Consider the following 12,428-nt stretch of genomic DNA (forward strand, 5'->3'; position numbering starts at 1 on the left):
TTGCCTTATCCACGACACTGGACATAGACACTGATCCTAACAGCACTGGAAGTTCCTTCACACTCCAGAATAGAAATTGGGGCTATCTCCTGCCCTCCAGCGAATGAGTATTCACTTTTAAAAACCTTCGGTCTTTTTTTCTTCATTAGTAAGAATAGCGTGCAAGGCGTGCCAGTCCAAGTACTGGGCAGGCTGTGGCAAGAAGACCAGAAGCTGTAAGATAGCCTGGACTCCACACTATGGTTAAAAGTCAGCCTTAGCTACACTGAGAGACCCTGTTTCTAAAAGTCAAGGGCTGAGGCTGGAGCTCAGTGGGAGAGTAGTGCCTGTCAAACATGCTGAACATACGTATGGTTAACTAAAATCAAGTTTCTGCCCTTCAAATTACCACTGGAGTCCCATTACAAATGCACAAAGTCGATGCATATTGTCTCAGCATTGACTTGACATATATACTCTGTGTGCTACAATGCACAACTCAGTCTATATCCTTAAAAAAAAAAAAAGGAATTTGGGCCAAATAGAAACTTCCAGTACAAAGCTAGGGATCTAAATCCATGTATCCTGCAAATGGGGGATCCTTTAAATCCAATGGGTTCTATAACACTGGTGGTTTCTGAATGCCTCTAGGTACCACTAGAACATGCATGGAATGGTGTCAAATCTAGCATCCCTCACTCTACCTCTTAACCCCATGAAAACAACTCAAGTCTAAGATGTAGAACTTTGAGCACTCCTTAGTCCATGACATCTTCCTATTGGCAGTATTAACCAACATCCTTTGCTGTTTTCATAGGCACATTTTCTTTTAAGTTTGATGTCCCTCCTGATGCAGACTCTTACACCCATTGGGATTAATAGTAGATATTTGAAAACTCATGAAGCTCATGAGTTTCTATGGCCATTTTACAGAAGCTGACTAGATGTCACTTCCACATGGTCTTGACCACTGTGTGGAACCCCTCCTCCAGCTGAGTTTCAATACACGTTCCTACTTAATCTAAGCAAGCATCCAACAAAGTTTTCAATTTACTTGGTTAACAAGCACCCCAACTTTATCCCTATTATGGTTAGTAACTATCTTAGGGTCACTATTGCAATGATGAAACACCATTACCAAAGCAATTTGGGGAGGAAAGGGCTTATTTGGCTTATGACATCACAGGTCATCATCAAAGACAGTCAGGACAGGAACTCAAACAGGCAGGAACCAGGAGGCAGGAGCTGATGCAGAGGCCATGGAGGAGTGCTGCTTATTGGCGTGTTCCTCATGGCTTGCACAGACTGCTTTCTTACATGATCCAGGACCACAAGCCTAGGAATGGTACCACCCACAATGGGCTTGTCCCTCCCCCTAAATCACTAATTAAGAAAATGGCCTACAGGCTTGCCTACAGCCTGATCTTATGGAGGCATTTTCTCCCTCTTCTCTAGTTTATGTGAAGTTGATGTAAAACTAGCCAGTACAGTAACTATACAAAATCAGCTTTGGGGTCCAGAACCCTTTATAGGTAGCCAAATCTACACATATTCAAGCTCCTTGTATCAAACGGCACAGTATATACCTATAAACATCTTTCTATATATATTAAATCAATTCTAGACTATTCATGATTCTAAAGCAATAGAAATATTATACAGATGTTTATCAATACTAAATTGTTAATGAAATGTCAAGACAAAAGTCTTTGCATGTACAGAATGAACACATTTCTTTATATTCTTCTAACTTATGGTTGATTAAATATGCAAACATGGAACCCTGTGATGTGGAGGGCTGACTAAGATGATTTGTGTGACTGCTCACTAGGGTGTAAGCCAGGCCATGAGCATGGAGTGCTTGGGGAACTCAGTATTTGTATTCAGTATGAAAGACAAAATAGGTTAATCCCAATCAACAGTGAGAAGTATCTAGATAATTAGGTGTCTGCTCTCAAAGCTGGAATCAGAGCACTAGGAAGTTTTAATTTTTAGCTCCAACTACGTTCCTTTCATTTCTTAACTTTCTAGTAAATAGAAGACAGAAGACAGTGAGACTATTCACTATGAAAATAGGCAGCAAATCTTTCCCTGGAAAAAATAAAGGTTGGAAATAAACTTTAGTAAGATCTTCTGATTTACTGGTGGTAGCCAAAGTGAGACCAAAGATTCCACTGACAGGAGTTCACTGCTGTTAAAGAAGAGAACGGGGAGTGACTGTAATACATTCTTCTTTGTCAGTACTCTGGTACCTCAGGGCAAGGTGAACTGCACAGATAAAAGTGTGGGTCTAATTTTATCACCTCCCCACCACATTGGTTCCAGTTTGGGTGATTAGGGGAGCATCAGTGCTGACTAAGGGCCGGCATTAGGCAGGAAGGACATGTGTCCTGCATGTCCTCACTCCATCCAAGAGTGATGAACCCACATGAAATCCAATGATTAATGGTTTTCAATGTTCTGTTTTAAGTGACACTTTATTTTTTTACTTTCTGATAGAACACAAATTTCAAAGTTAAAAGAATAAGATCCATACATGAATATGAGATGATGCCAAACAAGGGAAAGTATAAGATGTGGGTTGCAGTGAACCAGTATAGAAAATGAACATTCACATCTGTCTTGGTAATAATCTCAAGTTCTTTTGGAGAGGAAAACCCTGCCAAGCGTCAAGTAGAAGACAAGTGTGGAAGAACAACACTCTTTGTATCTTGAATATCATGTGCCAGAAAAGAGAGGATGGGTTACATATCCCTTTATATTCAACCCTCCAACTTCTCTATTCTATTTTAGTCCATGACGGATGCATTAAGCACTGTATACAATCCGATGGGTCTGAAGATGACATCCATGACATCATCATGACCCCTACTACAATGTATATTATAGCTCTCTGCCATCCAACTTATTACTATGAGTTTTCAGAACAGGTACACAGTGCATACTTACTGAGTAATTTTTTAAAAGGCAAAACAAACTCACCAGCAATCATATAATACCAAACAAATTACCATCTAATAACAATATTTACTCCAGATAGATTAAGAATGGTAGGGTCATTACTGTCCATGTAAAAAAACTTATACATGAAATAGCTTCTTAATGAAAAAGGAAAAATACATATGCATATATGAGCCACGTATCCTTCAACACAGGGTACATCAATAACAATATAAGACCATGAGATGACACACCCACAAGAGATTGCATTGCTACCAGCAGCAAACAACAATAAAGCTGGTCATCAGAACTTAAATAACCAAATAGCCTGATTTGTCTCTTCTAGCACACTCTATGGTACTATAAATGTCTGAAGAGGTCACAGAAATTATAAGGAGGACAGACAGGGATGAGGCTGGCTGACCTGGAGCAGGATTTGGTGGCTGCCTGGTGTAGGACACATTGAATGTGGGCTCCTCAATGAGTGGTGGTGGGTACATGCGCCGGCGGATGAAGAAGCCAGCTCCACAGCAGAACAGCACACCCATCATCAGCAGGAACCTGCAAGGAACACAAGCAGGAGGCCAGAGTTCAAGCCACAGGCTGAGGCCAGAACTGTGACAAAAATGCCTGAGGATTCTCTGGGGCCCTGGAATATCACTCCCTACCGGCTCCAGCAAGCTGTGAGAAACCTCCAGCCAGGAGGACATGCGATGAGCCCTGGTTCTCTTCACTTTGGGACATTACTCCTGTGGATGACACCAATGAGATTCTCACTCTGAAAACATCTGGGCTGTCTCCTGGATAGAAGCCACTAACAGTGACATACTTGCTAAAAAGAAAAATCTGTATCACAGTGATTAAAAGTGATTGGTTTCAAAGGATTTTTTAAAAACCAAAACCAGTATTTTAGTCTAAACAGAAGACACTGTCAAATCCAGTCTCTGCTATTGTTTCCACATTTCCATTTCTTCCCTTCAAAACCACAAAAAATTGTATATTTCTCCTTCCTACTACTTTTCTACATTATTTATGAAGTGACCATTTAATAATTTTAAAAAACCATCTAGAACACTTGTTAATTACTAGGGAAATAAAAGAAGAGAGAAGGAATACAGTCAGCAAAATAAAAGCATATTCAGAAAACTCCAGGCTGTAAACGTTAGTGATTACTGTGCATATCTTGATCCTTATGTCTAATAGGCAAGGAAAGTGGGTGCTTTCCAGAGAAGACACTGTTCCAAACCATCTAAGATTCTCATTGACTAGTAGATCATCAGTAAATGGCAACACCAAGCAAAACTGATAAATTCTTGCTCATCTCTGGCCCGTGGAACATTCTAGAGCTTAATACAGTATGCCTGTACTCCAGTCTTATATGAGATAAGCACACAATAGCGTTGGTCACAGCCAATTACACCAGAAAATGTGTGTGTGTGTGTGTGTGTGTGTGTGTGTGTGTGTGTGTGTGTGTGTATAAATAAAACAGTTTAAGGGGCTGGAGAGATGGCTTAAGGGTTAAGAGCACTGACTGCTCTTCCAGAGGTCCTGAGTTCAATTCCCAGCAACCACATTGTGGCTCTAGAATGAGATCTGGTGCCCCCGTCTGGCCTGTGAGTGTACATGCAGACAGAGCACTGTATATATAATAATAAAGAAATCTATAAAAAAGAGTTTAAGGTAAGAGTGTGTGATAAGACCCTTGAGAATAGTAATATGACCAAGTGCAAGGCCATCAGTCAACAGGAACTTTCCAGATCATCTTGGAATGTTGAACAAGAATTTAAAACAGACACAGGCAAAAATGACTCAGGAAAAGGCTGAAATTATAGTCTGTGTTCTTTCTTTTAATTTTTTTATTTATTCAACAAGTCAGTGTTCTGCACCTTTGATGTCCACAACTCCACAGGGAGGTGTGCCTGTTGGTTTTTGCCAATTTGATATAAACCCAAACATATCCTAGAAGAGGGACTATTGAGAAAATATGTTCATTAGATTGCCTGTGGGTAAGTCTATGAGGGCATTATCTTGACTGATTGGTGTGGGAGGCTAAGCGCACTGTGGACAGTGCCACCCCTGGACAGCTGGACCTGGGTTATATAAGGATAAGAATATGGCTGAGAAAACCATGAGGAGCAAGCTAGTAATCAGTGTTCCTTCATGGTTTCTGTTTCAATTCCTGCCCCGACTTCCCTCAGTGATGGAGATTGGCCTGAGAGTTTAAGATGAAATAATTCCCTTCCTTCTACCCCATGATGCTTTTAGTCATGGTGTTTTTATCACAGCAGTAGAAACCCTAACTAAGCCGGGTGTGGTGGCACACACCTTTAATCCCAGTACAAGGGAGGCAGAGGCAGGTGAATCTCTGTGAGTTCGAGGCTAGCCTAGTCTACAAAGCGAGTCTAGAACAGCCAAAGGTACATAGGTTTTGTTTCGAAAAACCAAAAGAAAAAAGAAAAGAAAAGAAACCCTAACTAAGACAGCAGCTGGGGCCATTCCCCACACCTCAGTGAACTTCATTATTAATAGAAGAGGGGAAAACTGAATATCAAATGTATACAACTATTTATTCATAACAAGTGACAAGAAAGAAAAATGAAGATTGGAAGAATAGATCTGTGTGATACATTATCTGTATCAAAATTCGTCATTTTACTTTAAGTGTATAAGTCAGTGCACTGGGAGGTTTGCACAAAGATATCTGTTAAACATAAGAATGGACAAATACTCTCTTCCAGCCATATTTGAGGTAGATTGTAAAGGATGAGAACAGTGAGGTACACGGAGAAGGAGGAACAGGAAGTCTCGTGAGAATGACACAGGAAGAGACCTAGTGCAGGGAAAGGTCAGCGGAGAGACGCAGAGATGGCTCTGGCTGGACTCCAGAAGTGGGTTCAGAAGTAGGAAAAGTAAAGGAACTCATTAGCAAGAATGCTGGAATCACAAAGAGAACAGTCTCTCTCTCTCTTTCCCCCTCTCTCCCTCCCTCCCCTTTCTTCTCTCTCTCTCTCTCCTCCTCCTCCTCCTCCTCCTCCTCCTCCTCCTCCTTCTTCTTCTTCTTTCTCTCTCTCTCTCTCTCTCTCTCTCTCTCTCTCTCTCTCTCTCTCTCTCTCTCTCTCTCTCTCTCTCTCCCACTCTTTCCCCATCTTTACAAGCATAGTCTTATATCCCCAGCTTTTTTTTTTTTTAACAAAGTTTACTTTCAGGTAGGGTCTTATTAACTTGCTCAAGCTGGCTTGAATTCACTCTGTACTCCATGAAGGTTTTGAACATGTAAGTCTCATGCCTTAGCCTCCTAGGTAGCTGAGATTACAGGCAGGTGCCACTAGGCCCAGCTGGACTTGCTTCTTACAACTACTTGTCTTACCTTCAATGTTAAATCCCACAGTACATACATCTCTGAGTAAGGTTACCTAAAGCTTAGAGAGGTTTGTTGGTCTGATATATTTTGATGCTAATTAATAAAAGGCAGTCACCCTGGGCAGGGCAAATGGGATAGGCATGGCTAAAGTTCCCAGGCTGGGGGAAACAGAGAAAATTTTGGGAAGAAGAGAGAGCTGAGAAGAAGAGAGAGAGGAGAAGGAGGCTGCGCCATCATGGGTTAAGAGAAGAAGCACATGGCCAGCGTGGATGGCGCATTTGGCCCAGATGAAGAACATTAGCAAGTATATGGGATTATGGATGGGAGGTAGCTTGATAGAAATTATTAAAAGCAAATGGCATGGGATCATTGCCCCACTATGGGAAGACGTTTAGGAAATTAATATCTGCCTTGCCTCAGGTTAACTAAGGCTATTTTAAAATATAACAGGTGTCTGTGTCTTGATTGATTGCTAGCGGGCTAGGGAATACTGCGGTAATAGTAAGTATAGGCCTGGCAATAAACATGATTAGGTCATACTGGTAAATTAACAGCAACAGAGGTGGGATGTGCACAGTGATTTACTTCCTCAAATGATACTGCTGGTCACTCTAACAGAACTAGTTCTTTGGTTTGCAAATAAGTCATCTGAGATGGTTTTCAACCACGAGAAGAGGTCAAGATGTTAGTCATCCCGTCAAATGGAACTTTTTTCTCCTAGATGAAAAATGACACCATACTTCACACTTCAGAAGCAAGGAAAGCCGAGTCACTTGACGGGAGACCAACTGTGGCTCTGATATCACACAGTAGCCGATCTGTTCCTGATTGAAACATTAGCCTTGAGGACTTACTCCTGAAAGGGAAGCTGAAGTGGGGCCAGGAAAATGAACTTCAGGCTGCCTGGCGAGAGTCACCGCAGTTAATGAGGAAGACCATTTCCACAGCACTGTGACCCATGGGCAGGCTGCCCACTGTAGTCTCTTCTGTTGGACAACAGAGTTGGGAAGCTGCCCAAGGACTGACTGGGAGAAGCTGTTTTCATTTTATAAGGTTAGACGTAATCCAGTTCCTTTCATTACTTTGCTATTTCAATTCCTCTTTTAACGGAGGCAGTTCTCCGTTCTGCAAGGTGCTAGTGACTGGCAGCCTTAACATAAGGGATAGTGCAGAGTTTTAGTGCAACTTGTTATGCCATGTTTGGTTGAGGCCTGCTCTTATCTGAAGGGAAACAGAGGCGTAGACCTGGGGCAGAGGAGAGGTGGAGGGAAGAGACTGGGAGGAGAGGAAGGAGGTGAGACTGTGGTTGGGGTGCAGTATATGAAAGAACTTAAAATGAATTACTTTTTAAAACGAAGAAGAAACAGTCCACTGAATTTTTCTTTCACTCAGTCCCAGACTTCTTCATGAAATACACCATCATGCTAGGCACAACCTCACTGAAAGAGCTACCACAAAGCTTTGCAGCTTTGTCTGTTAGCCTCAATCTAACAGTTAGCATCTATTCAGAAGCTCTCTTTCAGGAATGTGGTCGCTACAGAAGCCTCTCTATAGGAGGCCCGGAATCTTAGCCACTGAAGGTTTACTGAGAGAAGGAATGTATGGCTCAGGCCCCAGGAGCATCATCTGTATTTTCACTAGGGTGCTTCAGATGCCACTTCCAGACACTCCGGCTATACCTTCAGTTAGCTGTAACTTGTGTCACAACTGAAACTCTAACAACCCATCAACGCTTCTGGCAGCTGGCACTCCGACCTCATAAGAGCAAGGGTGCAGAACTCACAAACATTTCAGTCAATATCTCAATACTACCAAACCACTGTGTGTCACACCACTGTTACCTCACCAGCAGAAGATGCCCCAGCCCAGAAATCAAAAGAGCCCTGTAGGATTTCTTTCTCATCTCTCAATAGCCAATTTTGACAAGTTTAACCATTTTCCAACTCATCCCTATACCCCAACATACTGCGTATAAGGCTCCAGACCAACCCGGCATCCCCAGGACTCCTTCCAGGTTTAGGGTTTTATGCACTGCGCTCCTGCCTCCTGCCAAAAGGCCCCACTAAAAAGACTGCTGCATGAGCACATGCCTTGCATCCAGGCCATGTTCTGAGGTGTCATTTCCCGTGTTTTCTGTTTGTTTTGAGAGGAACAAATTCTTACTTTTGGGTGTTTGGGCAGAAAAGTTCATCTTCTCTCACAAAGCTCTACTTATTTAATTTTAAATTGATGTGTTCTCAGTACACAGTGCTGGGTTTCATAAAGACGGTCTCTTTTCAATGATCTCCTGTGTGCTGAACATAACTCACACCTCCATCCCTTCCTCTTCTCCGTCCTCCCACTCCTTAATCCCACCAGTCCCTTTCCTGTAATCTCCCTTCTGTTTTTCACACTGCATACAGAAATGGTTTTATGTATCTATAAATAAATCTAGGAAACGACTGAAAGAAGACATGCAATGCTTGCCTCGCTCTGGCTTATTTTGCTTAATGTCTTGATCTTACCTATGAGATTTCCTGTAAAGAAGCTGTGTCCACAAGAGCGACTTATTAGAACTGCAATGATGTGGCGAGGTTGGGATGCTGTAGCTGCAGAGGGTAATGACTTTATCTTGGGCTGGCTCTAGTGCTTTTCCTACCTGTCTGTCAAGAATAACACCCTATGACTAAAGGAGTAAAACCTTTTGGAGTCTACTAACTTATCAGACTCCTCGCTTCCACCAACTCAAACGCTAAGAATGCCATCAGACAGCACCTGACGCCTGCAGAAACGCTGCCCCTATGTTGCTGTAACTGTCTCTCTGATGGACCTACCACTGTATTTTAAGACTGTCAGGCTTTGTGACTCTCTTTATTCTGTAAAACTATAAACCTACATGAAACTGTGGCCCTTCCCCCTCATAGAACAGGGGAGACTCTAGAGTTCATTCCAGAACGCTCAGCCCAGACTGCTAGGCAGCCCCGCCTCCACCCTCCGCTTTAAATGATCTCTTATTGAAAGTAGAGCACAGATTTTTCTAAGGCTCTTTGTCTTAAGCTGTGTTCTAAGTCCTCTGAAATTGTGCTTGCACCACAAGAACATTTCCTGGTGGAGGCTGGGCCTTCTGGAATGTACCCTAGGTTCTCTCATGTTCTGTTCTGCTAAGTTTTCTTTTTCCCTTTTACTTCTGAAACTAATATTTTTGTGTCATCACCCACTTCACGGTATAGTTGTTCTTTAATAATCCTCAGTTAATACTCCACAGATTTTAGCAGCCCATGCATGGTATTGTGAAATAGGTTAAGAAAGGTCAGGCTGTCTCTTGGGAGCCACAGTTGTCTGTAAATAAATGTCGTTTCGCTCCTCTTGATAAAGTGCTTTACAACACCAAAATGGCCTTCCTTCCCTGGTGAGAAAGGATCCTGATACAGAAAACCAGTTTGGTTCCGACCTGCGGGTCATGACCCCTTTGCACAAATGACCCCCTTCCCAGGAGTTACATATTAGATAACCTGCATATCTGACATTTGCATTATGATTAATAACAGTAGAAAAATTACAGTTAGGAAGTAACAACAAAAATAATTTTATGTTTGGGGTGGAGATCACTATAATATGAGGAACTGTATTAAAGGATCACAGCATTAAGGAGGTTGATAACCACAGCTTTAGAGGAATGGCCTTGTGTGATATTTTACAAAATCAACGGCCACACTGTGAAGACCTAGCCCACACCAGGTGTGATATGATTGCAGCCTTTTGACTGCAAACCAACAACAACAACAACAAAAACTACCTTCCTCAGTTTTTGCACCAAGAGTGTCAGGCATGAGCTTCCTCTTGGTCAGTGACTAGAGGGCCCACTATGCTCAACTGGCTTAATACAGCATGGCGATATATAACTGACTCACATGGATTATTTCATTGGAGGCCCCAGCAAGACCTCCCACACCAGCCTTGCTAAGGAGAGGTTTCAGATGAGGAGCGTCCTGACAAACAAGGCCAGGTGTTGGCCTTCTTGCTTGGATGGAGAGGTGTCATGGGACTCGGGAGCCCAGGAATCACACAGCTCTGAGGGAAAGCCTCCTCAGCTGAGGTGTTGCAGCTCCCAGGGGAGGGTATTTCCAGCTGAGCTGAGGGAATCAGGAATCTTATCCCCGCTCCACTTCTTGGCTTCTTCTCTTCCTTGCTTCTTGGCTTCTTCAGAAGACAGAGTCACACCAGGTAGCAAATCTCATAAAAGAGATTTTCTGGGAGGGTCCACGGTGTGGAGGGACAAATCCATGGTGTGGCTGCTCCCAAGAGATAACAACAGGGAACTCAGAAGACACAGCATTATATAGGATTTCTTAGTGGGTGGAACTTTCTAGGGCAGAGCTTTCCAGGGTCAGGATTGGTGAGATTTCATGTCCTGAGCTTGGGGGACTCAGGGGGTTGGTGGGTTTCTGTGGGAAGGTCAGGGATTGGTGAGTTTTTCTGCTCAGGGATGGGTGGCTTTTTGTTCAGACTTTTCACCTAAAAGTAGCATAATCTCTGGAGGGTCCTATTGAGGGGCTGATCTTTGTGACAGTAACAGAGGTTGCAAACACTGTTATGATGGTGAGGGAGGTCTGGGGCAGGGGCCTGGCTGCTGGAGCTCCTCAGGCAGGGGCCTGGGCCACTTTCCTGTCTTGAAGGTTTACAGTTTACAAAGTATAAAAAGGTTACAAAGAGAGTTCAAGGTAGGGAAGCCTTTCCCTGGCCATTGAGTTGCCAGGAATAGTCAACATCAGGACCACTGAAACCAGAAAGAACTGGGATGACTGCTGTGTTCCCAGACAAAACGGATGAGTCCTTCTGACACCCCTAGGAGATAAGACTGTGTACTGAACTCAGTTCTGGTTAGAAAGTTTGGGCCTCTTATAGGCCTCTTAAAGGAGCCCTGCTTATGGAGGAGGACAGGGCTTTGAGGATCCTTTTTGGGGGAAGATGGGTGAACCTCTCGGGGCACCCCTTAGGGTTGAAGAAGATATGCTCCTTTGAGGAGTCTTCTTAAGGTTTGTAAAGACAACTCACAAGATCCCTGCCTTGTCTTCCTGTGCTAAGTCAGGATACCAACAGGGGAGGGCTTGGTTTCCTGATTCCATCAGTCTCACATGAGAAATCTGGTTTTGATTTTGGTATTAGTTCAGATGAAGTACCAGGCATCAGTATGACTGTGACACACTGGACAAGCTCTTCTGGGAGAATTATTTTGTTATTGATGGTTTTGTCTTGTTTTGTCCCCTATGTTGCTTCTGAGAGAGAGTTGGACTGCTTCCTCGCACTCATTTTGGCATAGGGATGGCTTCTCGTGATCTCTTAGCATTCTGCAGCTTGGCTGCTGAGCACACTGCACTCTTGCTCTGAGTCACAGCCCACATTCTCTGCCCTCACCATTCTCGTTATTTGTTATTTGTTCTATGTGTCCCATCTTGTTTCTATGGGTTTCCCCTTTCCTCCAGGATGGGAAATTTCCAGTCATATTAAATTGCTCCTGGAGTCACAGAATCCGACGTGGACCCATCCTTGCTCCTCTGAGACCTCTTCTTTTCAACAGAGTTGCTTCTGAGCTTGTCCTACTAATCTCTTTCAACAAGTCACTTAAACTTCCTTCTAACATGAAGGCCATCCAATCGAAGATTTCATGCCTTCAATGCACACTGAAGGAGTCTGGGGAAGACTATGGTATTTCACACTTCAAGGGAAAGCCGCACACTTTTGTGAAGTCGACTAGCCCTCTATGAAGTAGGATGGACACCAAACCTACGAGGCTTTTGGCCTTGACCACAGGCATAGATGCTGTGAGACTATGTGACTTTGAGAAAGCCTTCTTGTCCAAATGGCCTGATTGGGACCCCAATACTTCCCCAATTTTCACCAGTGCTTGTGCTTGGGATCCAAAGTATAGCTCAAAAGCCCACTAGTTTGTCTAAAACTAGTGATGTATTTAGGGGCTGGAGGAGTCTTTCCATGTGCTCCTCCAGTGATCACATGAAGCCTTCTAAATTTACACCAATTTTGAACCACTAGCTTCAGAAAATGCTTGGCTATTAAATTTGCCTTTTGTCATTAAGTCTGCTCATATATTCACAAACAAACAAGGAAACCTCTAGAAACTAGATGGTTTTGCTGTAGTAAATACCTCCCA

The 12,428-nt window shown here is 43.1% G+C and overlaps 1 protein-coding gene across 2 annotated transcripts in view; it reads right to left on the reverse strand.

Moving 5' to 3' along the window:
* The window catches only part of VOPP1 (VOPP1 WW domain binding protein), a 63,813-nt gene that overhangs the window by 5,932 nt on the left and 45,453 nt on the right, over nucleotides 1-12,428 (reverse strand). For both annotated transcript variants that reach the window (XM_084787323.1, XM_084787324.1), the window contains one exon: nucleotides 3,344-3,480. In XM_084787323.1, the coding sequence (XP_084643449.1) occupies nucleotides 3,344-3,480 (137 nt within the window). The remainder of the gene's footprint in view (nucleotides 1-3,343; nucleotides 3,481-12,428) is intronic.

The sequence above is a fragment of the Acomys minous genome (assembly GCF_964271855.1).
Source record: "Acomys minous genome assembly, chromosome: 6".
In the NCBI taxonomy this organism is placed as follows: domain Eukaryota; kingdom Metazoa; phylum Chordata; class Mammalia; order Rodentia; family Muridae; genus Acomys; species Acomys minous.